The following is a 13071-nucleotide window of genomic DNA, read 5'->3' on the forward strand; positions in this document are numbered from 1 at the left end:
TCTGCCTCCTGAACCACTTGAGGAAATTTTCTCTATAGGGTGGATGCACCACCAGGAAGACCCATTGTCTAAGTTACATGGTGTCATTCCAATAATTTTGGAATGGTTAGTAAGACCTTCGCTGATTATCTTAAAAATCTGTTGGGTATATATAAGGGAAGGCAGTCTGCCAGATAACCCGGTCCCAAGTTGTTTGTGCAGGACTCCAGTAGTACTGTTTGACTTATACTGCTCCAGCCTTCCCCAAACCAGCCCCTTGCAGATCTCTGCAAGCCCCATCATTCCCAACTATAAGGCCCATTGGTGGGATGAAGTTCGATGCATGTGGAGAGTGCTGGGTTGGGGTATGCTGCTCTAGCCTGATGTTGTGTGAGCAGAACACCAAAAATGTTAATCCCATGGACAGGACCAGGTTACCCCAAAGTTAGGGAGATGTGATTCCCAGACCCTGTTTTTCTGCCAGGTTTGACCACATGCTTTCAGAAGCTTCCTAATCTTCTTTCCTTGGCTTCATAGTCATCCTGTGAAGCTGTTTATTCATTAGATTTATATCCTGCCTTCTCTTTTTTAAAGAACACAAAGCAGCTTATGTTATTTTCCTCTTCCTCCTCTTGGTCACAACAACAATGCTATGAGGTAGGCTGGATTGAGAATTTGTGACTGTCACCTGGTGGGCTCCATGGCTGAGTGGGGACTAGAACCCAGATCACCTGAGTCCCAGACCTATGCTCTTGACCACTGCACCACACTGGATCTCTTTGTTAAGTGGGGAGCTGTGTCCCCACAATCAGCAGGCAGGTGGGATGGCCTCTTTACTGAGGAATGCCCCTGTCTGAAGACCTGTCAGAGCACCATCCTCTATTTGAAGGTGTCCCCGTGAAAAGACTGCCCCACCAAAGTGCAGGTTAAGGAGAAAGCAGCACAAGAACTGCTGCCTACCCACACTCAGCACCCACATAGCAATCTGATCAGGCAGGGACACCTGGCTACAGTGTTCCACACAGGTAAGTTTCAGGTTCAATTTTAATTATTTCTAAACTCACATGTATGCATATAGATTAACACACAGGCACAGGTTTATGCAAATCTTTGTTCTCCTTTGTCCGGCCCCTGGGTCTGATCTCTTTGGAACTTAGCCCTACCTGGCTGGACTGTGCAATTGTTTCTGGCCCTGGGCAGCTTGGCAGTTCTTCTGTAGCTGCTGAGGCCTGAATCTGACATGTATCACAGAAGGTCCTACAGTAAAAACAAATTATTTTAATGATTATATTTATATATTACCTTTCCTCCAAAGATCCCAAGGTGGTATCCTTGGAGGAAAGTTTCCTCCATGTTGTCATCACAACAGCCCTGTGAGGACTGGCTTCATGGCTGAATGCGCACTCAAACCTGGGTCTCCCCAGTGCTTGTCCAGAATTCTAACCACTGGCTTTCAGTGGCCATCAGCTTATTCATCTCGCCCCACCATCAGTCTTAGCATCACCAGTACACAGAAGCGGGGAAGTCATGGTGGTTCCTTGCCTCTCATTTATGGGTGTAGTACCAGTAGATCTGGCAAGGATATTCCCAAATTAATGGAATGGCCTAGATTAAAAGACTGCTCTAAAATATAAGCAAGGAAGGTGTCTGTAAAAGTAAAGATCAGAGCTGGCATTTGAATATAGAAACAAAAACTTGCACATCCAGTGGGCAATATAATCAAGTACAAAACCATTCATTTATTAGAATTGTAGCACAGGAGGTTGCTGTTTGTATGATGTACCTATATGCCCTACGTATTCTTCCCTATATGCACTCCCGCCCCTTAAGATCTGCAGCAGAGGCCCTGCTCCGGGAACCCTCCTCGAAGGAGATTAGGAGACAGAGTACCCGGAGGAGGGCCTTCTCTGCGGTGGCGCCCTGACTATGGAATGCACTCCCCAGAGAGGTTCGCCTGGCGCCAACATTATATTCCATTCAGTGCCAGGTAAAAACCTTTTTAATTTGCCCAGTATCTTAATATTTAAATATTTTAACTTGGTTTTTAATATGGTCATCCTCAGTCACATTCTGTTATGCTTGTTATGTTATTGTATTTTGTTGTATTTAATTATTGTTATGATTTAGGCGACTTATATTAAGGGCGACTTATTTTATATTGTTAATTTGTTTTATATTTTTAATGTATTATATTTTAATTTATGTTGTGAACCGCCCCGAGGCCTCGGCGAATGGGGCGGCATAGAAATGTTTTAAATAAATAAATAAATAAATTTATGTTGTAAACTGTCCTGGGATGTTTGTATAGGATGGGGTAAAAATATTGCAAGTAAATAAATAAAAGGTACATTGCTACTTATATAAGGGTATTCTTGACAAGATGGCATATTTGACATTTTGGCAGCTTTTTCTTTTCTTTTCAATTGACAGTAATTGTTTAATTAAGTGATATTGCAATTCTAATCCAAAAAATGTTCCTTTTCTTATGCCACATTATTTAGTTTTCCAGAATAAAAAAAATCTGTTGGTTTTAAAGGTACTACATGTATTCATGTTTTAGAAAGAAAATAGAAAATCTGAGAAGATGCCATTTTTCATCTGGCTAGCAGTAGTTATGTGACATGGCGACCAACTTTGAAACATATGGCTCAGCGGGCAAAGTCAAAAGGAAGGGCACCCCTAATTCATATCCTGAAAGTGTGCCAAAAGGTAAGGAATGGACTCTGGACAACTCACAATGAAGAGGCACTTGGTAGGTACCAAGCAGAGGAGTTGCCAATTTGGAAGACACCTTCATCCGTGTCATACATGGAGAAGCGTTACAATGTGAATGTCCACCTACAAGAAGTAGGTCAGGGAGCTCAAGGCCCAAGTGGCCTTCTCGTCAATCTTACCAGTCCGGGGATTTGGGCCAGGAAGGGACAGGGGGCCCCCCGAGGTGAACGACTGGCTTAGGGTGTGGTGCCAGAAGGAACGCTTCAGGTTCCTCGACCACGGCACTCGGTTTCTTGCCAATGGACTTCTGGCAAGGGATGGGTTACACGAGGATGGGGAAAAGGTCCTTTGGAGATGCTCTAGCGAGCTTCGTCCGGAAGACTTTAAACTGAGCCGGGGGGGTGTGTCAGGCCCCCCAGTAACATGTCTGCACTGGACAAGTGTGGGGGGAGGATCAGGGCTCTGGGAGCAGGGTTTTAGAGGTACTGCAGGGACTGACAGGACTCCTCCAGAGAGGGGCCAGGTATCAGGGAGGATGGGAGGAAGGAGGAGGCTGGGAACTCCAAGGAAGGGAAGCGGTGGGAAGGAGCTGAGGTGCATGTACACCAATGCTAGGAGCATGGGTAATAAGCAGGAAGAGCTTGAAGCTCTCATGGGAATAGGAGGGTATGGCCTGGTGGGAATCACAGAAACTTGGTGGGATGAAAGGCAAGTCTGGAATGTGAACATAGAAGGGTATCACCTTTTTAGAAAGGACGGGAAGGGAAAGGGGTGGGGGTGTGACTTTTTACGTCAGGGAAGGGATAGGATGCAGTGAGATAGAATGCAGCACAGATGGGGATCGGTAGAAGCAGTCTGGGTGAAACTTAGGGGTTTTGACAGGGAAAGAGACCTGACAGTGGGGGCATGTTATCGCCCTCCAGGTCAACTTGAGACCCTGGAGGATGTCCTGACAGGCCAGATTCTAAGGATATCTCGGGGGAGAGACACAGTAATTATGGGAGATTTCAGTCTCCCAGATATTACTTGGGAGACTCACTCGGCAGTGACAGCCAGGTCACATCGCTTCCTAGAAGCTATAGAGGGAGGGTTTTTCACACTGAGGGTCCAAGAGGCGACAAGGGGGGGAAACATCCTTGACTTGGTCTTGACCAATAGGGAGGAGCTGATAGATGAAGTACAGATTAGGGGAGCTCTGGATGCGAGTGATCACTCCATCCTTTGCTTTGAGATCAGGGGACTGGGGACATGCAGCAGGTCAAGCACTAGAAGCTGGGACTTCAAGAGGGCCAACTTTGGCCAACTGAAGGCCAGACTGAGGAAAGTCTCCTGGGATAGGTTACAGGAAGGTAAGCAAGTTGAGGAGGGGTGGATGGCACTCAAAAGGGAGGTTTTGGAGGCGCAAGCCTTGACAATACCTCTAGTCAGTAAGGTGGGGAGGCGGAGGAGAGTGCCGCCATGGATACGAAAGGAGGTGGTTAGAGGGATTAGACGAAAGAGGAACCTCCGTAGGAAATGGGAACTGGGGCAAATAGACAAAAGGGTATACCGGGAGGAGGAGGCCCCTTGCAGAAGGATTCCTCGCAAGGCTAAGGCTGATTACGAGCTGAGACTTGCCAAGAATATCAAGAGCAACAAAAAGGGCTTCTTTCAGCATGTAAATAGGAAGAGGAAGGGGAGACAAGTGGTGGGACCACTAAATAAGGAGGAAGGAGATCCAGTGACTGATATGAGGGAACAGGCACAGATGCTAAATGACTATTTTGCCTCTGTGTTCTCCCCAAAGCAGGACGGGGGAGATCCGCATAGGAGATTAGATGAAGCTGGGGACTTAGGGGCACAGATTAGAGTCACCCCCCCCCCCTTGAAGTAGAGGGGCTCCTCAGGGCATTGGACATTGCAAAGGCACCAGGCCCTGACAGGTTACACCCGAGAGTACTTAGAGAGTTGGCAGGGGTTCTCTCACACCTGCTGGCCTTCATTTTTGAGGCCTCATGGAGAATGGGTGAAGTTCCAGAGGACTGGAGGGTGGCATCAGTGGTCCCAATTTCCAAAAAGGGTAGTAGAAGGGACATGGGGAATTATAGACCGGTTAGCCTTACGTCCATTGAAGGAAAAACAATGGAAAGGAATAGAGAGAGATCTAGTGATGCTAGATAGGGAAGGGAGGCTGACAGCCGCACAACACGGCTTCCGCAAAAACAGGTCCTGCCAGACAAACCTTGTGGAATTCTATGACAAGGTTTCGAGATGGCTAGATGGAGGGGATGCAGTGGATGTGGTATACCTGGATTTCAGCAAGGCCTTTGACAAAGTGCCCCATGATATCCTGGTGGAGAAACTGAGGAGTTTTGGGATACACCAAAGCACTGTCCGGTGGATTAGGGCATGGTTGACTGACCAAAAGCAGAAGGTAACCATTAATGGGGAATCATCAGGATGGTGGCCAGTGACAGGCCGGGTCGCCCAGGGCTCTGTCCTGGGGCCGATCCTGTTTAATCTTTTCATTAATGACATGGAAGAAGGGGTGAATAGTCTGCTGATCAAATTCGCAGACGACACTAAAACTGGAGCAGTGGCCACAACTGAGGAGCAGGTACTCCAGATCCAAAAGGATCTGGACAGACTATGGAAGTGGGCAGGAGACAACAGGATGGTGTTCAATGTGGATAAGTGCAAGGTCTTGCACTTGGGGCATAGGAATAGCTGTCATAAGTACAGGTTAGGTGACAAGTGGCTGGAGAGCAGCACTTGTGAAAGGCACCTCGGGGTGCTGGTTGACTGCAGGCTAAACATGAGTCAGCAGTGTGATGTGGTGGTCAAGAGGGCAAACGCCACCCTTGGTTGCATAGCCAGAAGTGTGGCTTCTAGATCGAGAGAGGTATTACTGCCACTGTACATGACTCTAGTGCGCCCGCAACTGGAGTATTGTGCTCAGTTCTGGGCCCCTCATTACAGAAAGGATATAGCCAGGTTAGAGTCAGTGCAACGTAGGGCCACAAGGTTGGTGGCCGGTTTGCAGGGGATGGGGTATGAGGCGAGACTGAGGGAACTGGGTCTCTTCAGCCTGGAGAAGAGGAGACTCTGAGGGGATCTGTTGGCAACATACAGGTATGTGAGGGGATGTCACATGGAGATGGGTAGAGACCTGTTCTCCCCTGCAGAGGAAGGCAGGACGTGCTCCAACGGAGCAAAGCTCAGGCAGCCAAGGTTCCATTTAGATGCCAGGAAGCACTTCCTGACAGTCGGGACCCTGAGGGTGTGGAATGGGCTTCCATGAGAGGTCGTTGAGGCCCCATCGGTGCAGGTGTTCAAGGATAGGCTGGATGTCCACATGGTGGGCATGTCATGAGCAGAGCCGGCTGGTGCCGGAGGTCAGACTAGATGGCCCCGGAGGCCCCTTTTGACTCGCTCTGTTTCTATGTTTTTAAGTACAGTATTTTCTGCCATGTCACTCTTCTGCATGGATAGACCAGGTCCAAAGTACTTCATTTGGGGTACTATTCAATGGGGATGCCCCAAACCCTCTGCACTCTGAGGATTACTGGCATCTTCTACAGGGCAGGGGAAGGGCTGAGGCAAAGATTGCCTCCATGCTGCTCCCACACTGAAAAGCAGCTAGATTGCCGATTTTGGCTGCATAATTGCAGTGCTGCAGAGCAGGGGGGGAGGAGGCTGAGGTCCCACCATTCTATCTTTTTTTATATGTTTTATTCAAAATAACCCTAAAACAAAGAAAAACTAAAAACAACATCAATCATCAGAAACATCAGGTCTGCTGGGTCCCCCACATTTTTTTCTATTTATGATAACTTAAAAACATATTTAATTCTATATGAAGTCCCGTATTCATTTCTCTAGCCAATAATAAAAAGAGTCCCAAGTTTGATAGAAATCAGTATCTTCTTTCTCCTTCAATGACAAAGTCAATCTATCCATTTCTGCACAGTGCAAGATCTTTTTTAGGATCAATTCATCGGTGGGTGGTTCTTCACTTTTCCAGTGTTGAGCAAATGCAATCCTCACCGCAGTAATTACATGTAAAATCAAGTACATTTCTTGTTTTCACGATTGTATCTTAGTGGCACCGGTCTATTCCCTTCCCCACCCCTTGGGCCACCTGCTTTTGCATGCTCAGAGAAGCAACGTGTGTGGTTCTTCCCACACCTGCCGCAGAGGGACACTCTGAGCAGAACATCCTGGTTGCAGCATCAAAGTGATTTTCCAGTGTTGGAGCTGGGACTCCAAAAATCTTATGGCCCCCTAAATGCTGCCTGGAGGGTGACAGGATTGCACTGTCCAAGAAACAGGTGCTTCATGAAAGATTACACAGCAATGACATCATCACAGCGTTGTCACCCATTTCTTCCTAAGCAAAATAAAATGGGAAAATCTCTGCATGCTGCATCGTTGAACCATGCCAAATTAGTCATGTCACATGTGAGGAAACCCAAAGAGAATAAATGTAATGTCACTGATTTCCCTTTTTAGGATACCATTATTCCTCCATTCCTGTCAAATTCCATACTCAGTGGATTCCTAGCTCTGAGAAGAAAGGCTTTAATTCGCAGACAAAAAGATTTCCATATATTGAGGTAAGAAACATGAGTCTTGTGCACCTGTTTGTTTGTTTTTTGTTACAGTGTACATGTGTGGATTCATCAGGGCTGAAAACACTGAATTGGAAAATTTAGTTCCTGCAAGCCACAAATAATTACCTTCCCCAGTTGCAACCATCACCCCACCATGCAAGGACAAAAAAAGAGCAGAAAAGCCCTCTATTGATTTTGTTGTTGTTGTTTTTAGTCACAAAGTCATGTCCGACCCATCGCAACCCCATGGACAACATTCCTTCAGGCTCTCCTGTCCTCCACCATCCCCTGGAGTCCACTTAAGCTCACACTGACTGCTTCAGTGACTCCATCCAGCCACCTCATTCTCTGCCATCCCTTCTTCTTTTGCCATCTATTTTTCCCAGCATTAGGATCTTCTCCAGGGAGTCCTTCCTTCTCATTAAGTGGCTAAAGTATTTGAGTTTCATCTTCAGTATCTGGCCTTCTAAAGAGCAGTCAGGGCTGATCTCTTCTAGGACTGACCGGTTTGATTGCCTTGCAGTCCAAGAGACTCGCAGGAGTCTCCTCCAGCACCACAGTTCAAAGGCCTGAATCCTTCGGCGCTCAGCCCTCCTTACGGTCCAACTTTCACAGCCATACATTGCAACTGGGAAAACCACAGCCTTGACTATTCACACTTTTGTTGGCAGCGTGATGTCTCTGCTTTTTAGTATGCTGTCTAGATTTGCCATAGCTAATGGAAGGCTTTTTCTTGTTCATTTTAGCCCTTGGCCAGAGGAAGCAAATTTAGGGGAATGAAAAGGTTTCTAGGCACCTCTTGAAGGGGTAAAAGGATTGTGTCCTCAGAGTTTTAATCCATGATTTCTTATTGGGTTAAAACTCTGGGTTGTTTAGCCTTTAACAACCTGGAGTGCCAAATATGGACATCAGGACAAAACCACAGGAGTATTTCTGCATTGTTCTGGACAGTTGAAGTAGCAAGTACATGGGACATGGCACACTCCATCGCTGCCTGTAGCCACATCTAACTATAGGTTATATAGCTCATCATTCATAGCTATCTGCAAACTGGGCCTGAACTCCTGCACTTTCTCGCCAGTGATCATTGGTGTCAGGGTAATGAAACATGTAGAACAAAAGCAGTATCTTTGTGGCATATTTTTCATTTTGACCAGTAGGTGGAAGCAGAACTTCATAAGGTGAGGAGAGCTGAGTCCTTCATGACAGCTTCGGATGGAGAACAAAACAATCTATATAATTGGTTCTCCTTGGCTCAAGCAGGTCATATATAACACCTGTTATCCTTTTGCCTTAGAACTGCAATTTCCAGTGTTGCTTCCATACAGATAGAAAAAAAACTAGACTCCTACAACATTGTCTGGATTGCTATTCCTAGACAATTGAACTGGCTTTCTTTTCTGCTCTGAATTGTACTGCAAAACACAGCAAGTACTTATTTATCTTAGTCCCAAGAGGTAAAGAAACATTATTCTGGGCCAGTAAGCCAATCTCAGCTTCTAGATTTTTCTAGAACTGCAGACTGGTTGGCTTTTTATTCTTTTTCTTTCTCTGTGTGGCTGCTTCTGAGAGCCACTCTGTATTACAGTGCATGGAGAGAAATATTTATGCAGGAAAAGGTATGCATTTGTAACAAATGAAATGCAGTCAAGTGTTTGTTTTCTTTTTCCTGTTGCATTTTTATGCATCAAGCAGCCCTAATACCCTGTGATGCAGGAAAGTGAGCTTGATCACATCAGGTCACATTGGCTAAAATTCAGTGAAAAGCAAGCACTTCCCATTGGTTCCAAAATGGAGAATTGAAGATCAGCTCAAATCTTGCCCATAGCATTTTACAATGGTCCTACTTTTATCTGAATATCTTTATCCTGCACCCAGTGCCAGTTCTAACTTGCTGAGCGCCCTTGAACAAGACACCCTGACTAGGCTCCCCTCCCTTCATGAGTCTGCCTTCTCAGTGCCCTGGCCCAGTTGCTTGTGCTCCTCCTCTTCTTTCGCAACAGTGCTCCCCTTTGCTTGCTTGACAGGCACTGGCCGTGGCATCTCCTTTACTTCCTTCTGACCAGCACTGTTGCCTGGGCCAGTGGGAGAGGCAGATCCAGTCTAAGGTGCTCTTGCTAGCCCTGCTGGGGAGTGGGCCCCTCGTGGGTGTTCGACCAGGCCTCCACTTGCCTGCCTGCACTTTCCACCCCAATAGGACCCCCAGGGCAGGATAAAATAGCTTGACTGAGACAGCAGATTTTGGAGTCCCCCCAAAACCTTGTTCTCTCCAGCACCTTGTGCTGGTAATAGCAAAGGGGGGATCTATGAGGCAGAGGTCCTTTCGTAGCATGGCCTCCTCAGTCCAACATGCCTCTGTGTATGAACACATTCATGTTGTTCATATTTGTGTGTGGGGGTGTGTGTATGTATAAATGCTCCATGTGCTTGTCTCTCTGGATTTTTTTCTTTGCCTGGATGAGGCCCAAGAGCTCACCCAGGTGGAAATACAGCCCTCAGGGGTCAAAAAGTTTCCTTACCCTTGATTTATGCAGTGCTATGAATGTTTACATAGCCATAAAAGCAAACACTAGTGGTGTAGTGGAGCCAAGGCTCACAGGGTGGAAGAGCCAGGACCATTTTAACAGCAGGAATGAAAACCTTTTCTGGCATCCACCCTGCCCCAGCCAAACATCTCCGCTCCTCCAGAGCTTAGCTGCACTCCTCACAATAGCTGAGCAGAAATCAGTTTTACCAGCTTATGGTTACGAGCTATCCCTGTTGCAATGCAAAGTATTTTGGGCAATTAGGACCCATTAGTTCTAGAAAGAATAGCTCCTGATGAAGATAAACACTGCTACACGGGTTTGTGGACTTTGAGATCAACTGTTTCTCTCTAGCACTGGGAAAAGAAACTCTTGGAAAATCTTGAGCTGGTGGTCATATGGTCTTTGGGGGGCATGCTGTATCTCTCTCCTTGGGGGGCATGCTGTATCTTTCTCATGCATTGTCTAGTTTCTCCAGCCCACAGTACCCTTTGCCCCTTCACAATCCCATGACTGTCAGCTCATCCTCATAAATCAGGCACTTATGTTTGCAAATTGGGCATAATTTAGGCATTGCAGTTTATGGGTACCCACATGGTTGGATCAACCTCTGTGCTGAGCTCTTCTTGCATGAGGAGCCTGGACAGGAGGAGCACCTGCACAAGAATTTCGTTCTTTTTGCAAATCATGCCTGCGTATCCTGTTTGCACCCCTGGATAAGTTCACAAGCAGGAATGCGACTCTCAGAAGATGCTCACAATTTCACGGACTTGCTGTTGTGTTTGACAGTGTGTGCTTGTGTGAGAGTGCATGAGTGCAAATGTGCATTTCTACACTCTAGTCTATGGGGGGAAGGGCACATTTTTCAAAGGAGATTGAAAGTGAGCCAAACCTGGAGATGGAGTTTGGAAAACCACAGCAAGGTCAGGCATCTCGTGGTCATCCACACTTATGGCTGCATTTGGAAATCTACCTCGACAGAACAGCAGACCTTGTGCCATTTACTATTCTGGAAGTTAGTAAGAGAAGGTAAGGAGCCCGAGCCACTGCAAGCTTGGTGGGAGAGGCCTGTGAGCCAGGAGTTCCCTGTCCCTGGTGTGCGCAGAGCATGTGTTGCCATGTTCGAAGCAGCTGCACAGGTATGTACCTCCAGGTGCATTTGCAGGAGGAAGCCATGCCTGGCATCGTATGTCCACCTTGACGTATAGCAGCTTTCCACGTAATGCAGTGTGTGCTTGGTCTGTAATTGTGATACAGAAGCCAGTGTCTCCTTGGCACATGGAGGGCCTGCACGAGGATCACCCACTCCTCTCCTCTCCTTTCCTGCCTGGGTCCGGCATCAGCTTCCTCCAGCTCTTAGCAGGCACCCAGATCGCCCCTCTCCCCATTTCTCCACCATCCTGCCAGCTGCCTTCCCAATAGTTGTCTCTTGGAATCCCACATTCCTGGCCAAATGTTCAAGACTCAATATAATTAACTCATCCAGACAGGACTCTCCTTCCTGCAACTGACAAGCTAGCCTTGTTGCTAAACTCTCAAAGTAAAAGCCAGGAAAAGGCAACATTTACAAAACCTGCAAGCAGTTCTATAATATGCTCCCTTCTCCTTTTGAGAATTTCCTGCTCTGTAATGCCAGCAGGCAGTAAGCCAAGCCACAAGAAATACAAAGGTTTGGCAAACTCCAGATTATCCCTAGAGAACAGTTGCTTCTTCCCATGAATCTGGGAGGGGGAAGCGAGTGTTGGTATCCCACCCTTTCAAGGCTCTTTGCAGGAAGTCCAAACTGTGGAGATGCTCAGTGCTCCGCAGCAGCATAGCACAGGGTGGGACAACACAAGCTGCAGGTCCATTTCTGGACAGTTGGGCTAGAGCAGGGGAGACAGGCAGGTGGCAGGCATCGTAAGGCCCCGTGAAAGAACAAACGCCTGAATAGAAATCATCTAGGATTTTACTGATGCCACCATCTAGTATATCATAACCTGAGAGTCAATGAACACAGTGTGACTAGCTACTATGTAAATGTTTAATTAGGCCATTAATATATGATGATTGTTTAATAAATAGCTGGTTTGATCAGAGAGACAGAAATTAGTTCCAGTCGCATTTTGCTAAGCAGTTGGATGGAATATGCCTGAAGTCTTTTTTTTCTGTGTCTGAAATTAGGGATTATTATTTATTTTGAATTGATCAATTTCTGTCCTGCCTTCTGCCTAAAAAAGTGGGACTCAAAGGAGCTAATACAACACAAATTAACCGAATCTTCCTTGGATGCAACCCTGTGCTCAGTCACCTGGGAGCAAGCCCCACCGAGATGCATCCGTCTTCTGAGTAGGTATCCGCAGGATGCCACTATAGAATCCGTCATTACTGTTGTTGCCTGACGTGGCCCAGTGCAAAGTGGGAAGGAACCTCCGCCCTCCTGTGCCCACTGCAGCCCCAGCAGTCCAGCAGAGTAAACTCTCTTCTTAAAGAGAGTCCCAAAATGCAGGCAATGTGATGCTGTGCCTCATCAACAAACCAGTTCTAGCAGTTTTATCTCGGTACAGTAGTCCTTTTGCAACACGATGGTCTAAATTGCCCACTGAAGGCCAAGCTACCCCTTGTTCTACCCCAAGCTATTAGAGGAATGGTATCGTGATGGCAGGAAATTCATTCCACCCAGCTGCTGTGAGGTTTGCAGAGGAATCAAAGAATCCCGAGTGGGTGGGTGATGGCATCAACCTCCTGCTAACAGAAGCTGCCAAGCTGCATCCCCGAGAGCTCCGGCTCCACTAGCCCACCATCGAGAACTGGCTTGCCCACTCCCCTGCCCGCCTGACCCAAGACCACCAACCCGGCCTATTGGGGAGGTGAACCAGCTTCATGTGAAGTGGGTGGGAGGTGGTACCTGGGGCAGCTTGGCATGCTTGCTTTTCATTCATCCTATAAATAGAAAACTCACCCAGTTTTCACTCTGGAATAAAAGAATAGCCGTTCTGGAAGAAGCATTGACTCAGGGAGGGGTGCGGTGCCTTGAAATAATATGCTCTGCCCACATGTTGAAATCATTCAGGCCAAATCAGATGTATAGGTGGGATTAGGCATGTGATGGATTTGACCTCCCTGAGTCTCTGTATGCTGCAGTGCAGACACTGGGGAAACCTAATCCTCCATTTTGGACCCGTTTTGCCATGCAACATGAGACTCCCCCCATTAAAATGAGATTATTTTGATTTTGAAACAAGCCAAGTAGAGCCTGCTTAGTGTACAGTGACAATTGA

At 47.0% G+C, this 13071-nt stretch overlaps 1 protein-coding gene across 1 annotated transcript in view; it reads left to right on the forward strand.

Moving 5' to 3' along the window:
* The first annotated feature begins 2600 nt into the window (after positions 1–2600).
* STPG1 (sperm tail PG-rich repeat containing 1) overlaps positions 2601–13071 on the forward strand; it is a 31826-nt gene continuing 21355 nt past the window's right edge. The window contains exons 1-2 of the mRNA XM_044418798.1: positions 2601–2688; positions 7186–7289. Of these exons, the coding sequence (XP_044274733.1) occupies positions 2601–2688; positions 7186–7289 (192 nt within the window). The remainder of the gene's footprint in view (positions 2689–7185; positions 7290–13071) is intronic.

Source organism: Varanus komodoensis, unplaced genomic scaffold, assembly GCF_004798865.1.
Source record: "Varanus komodoensis strain SLA01 unplaced genomic scaffold, ASM479886v1 scaffold93, whole genome shotgun sequence".
Taxonomy (NCBI): Eukaryota; Metazoa; Chordata; class Lepidosauria; order Squamata; family Varanidae; genus Varanus; species Varanus komodoensis.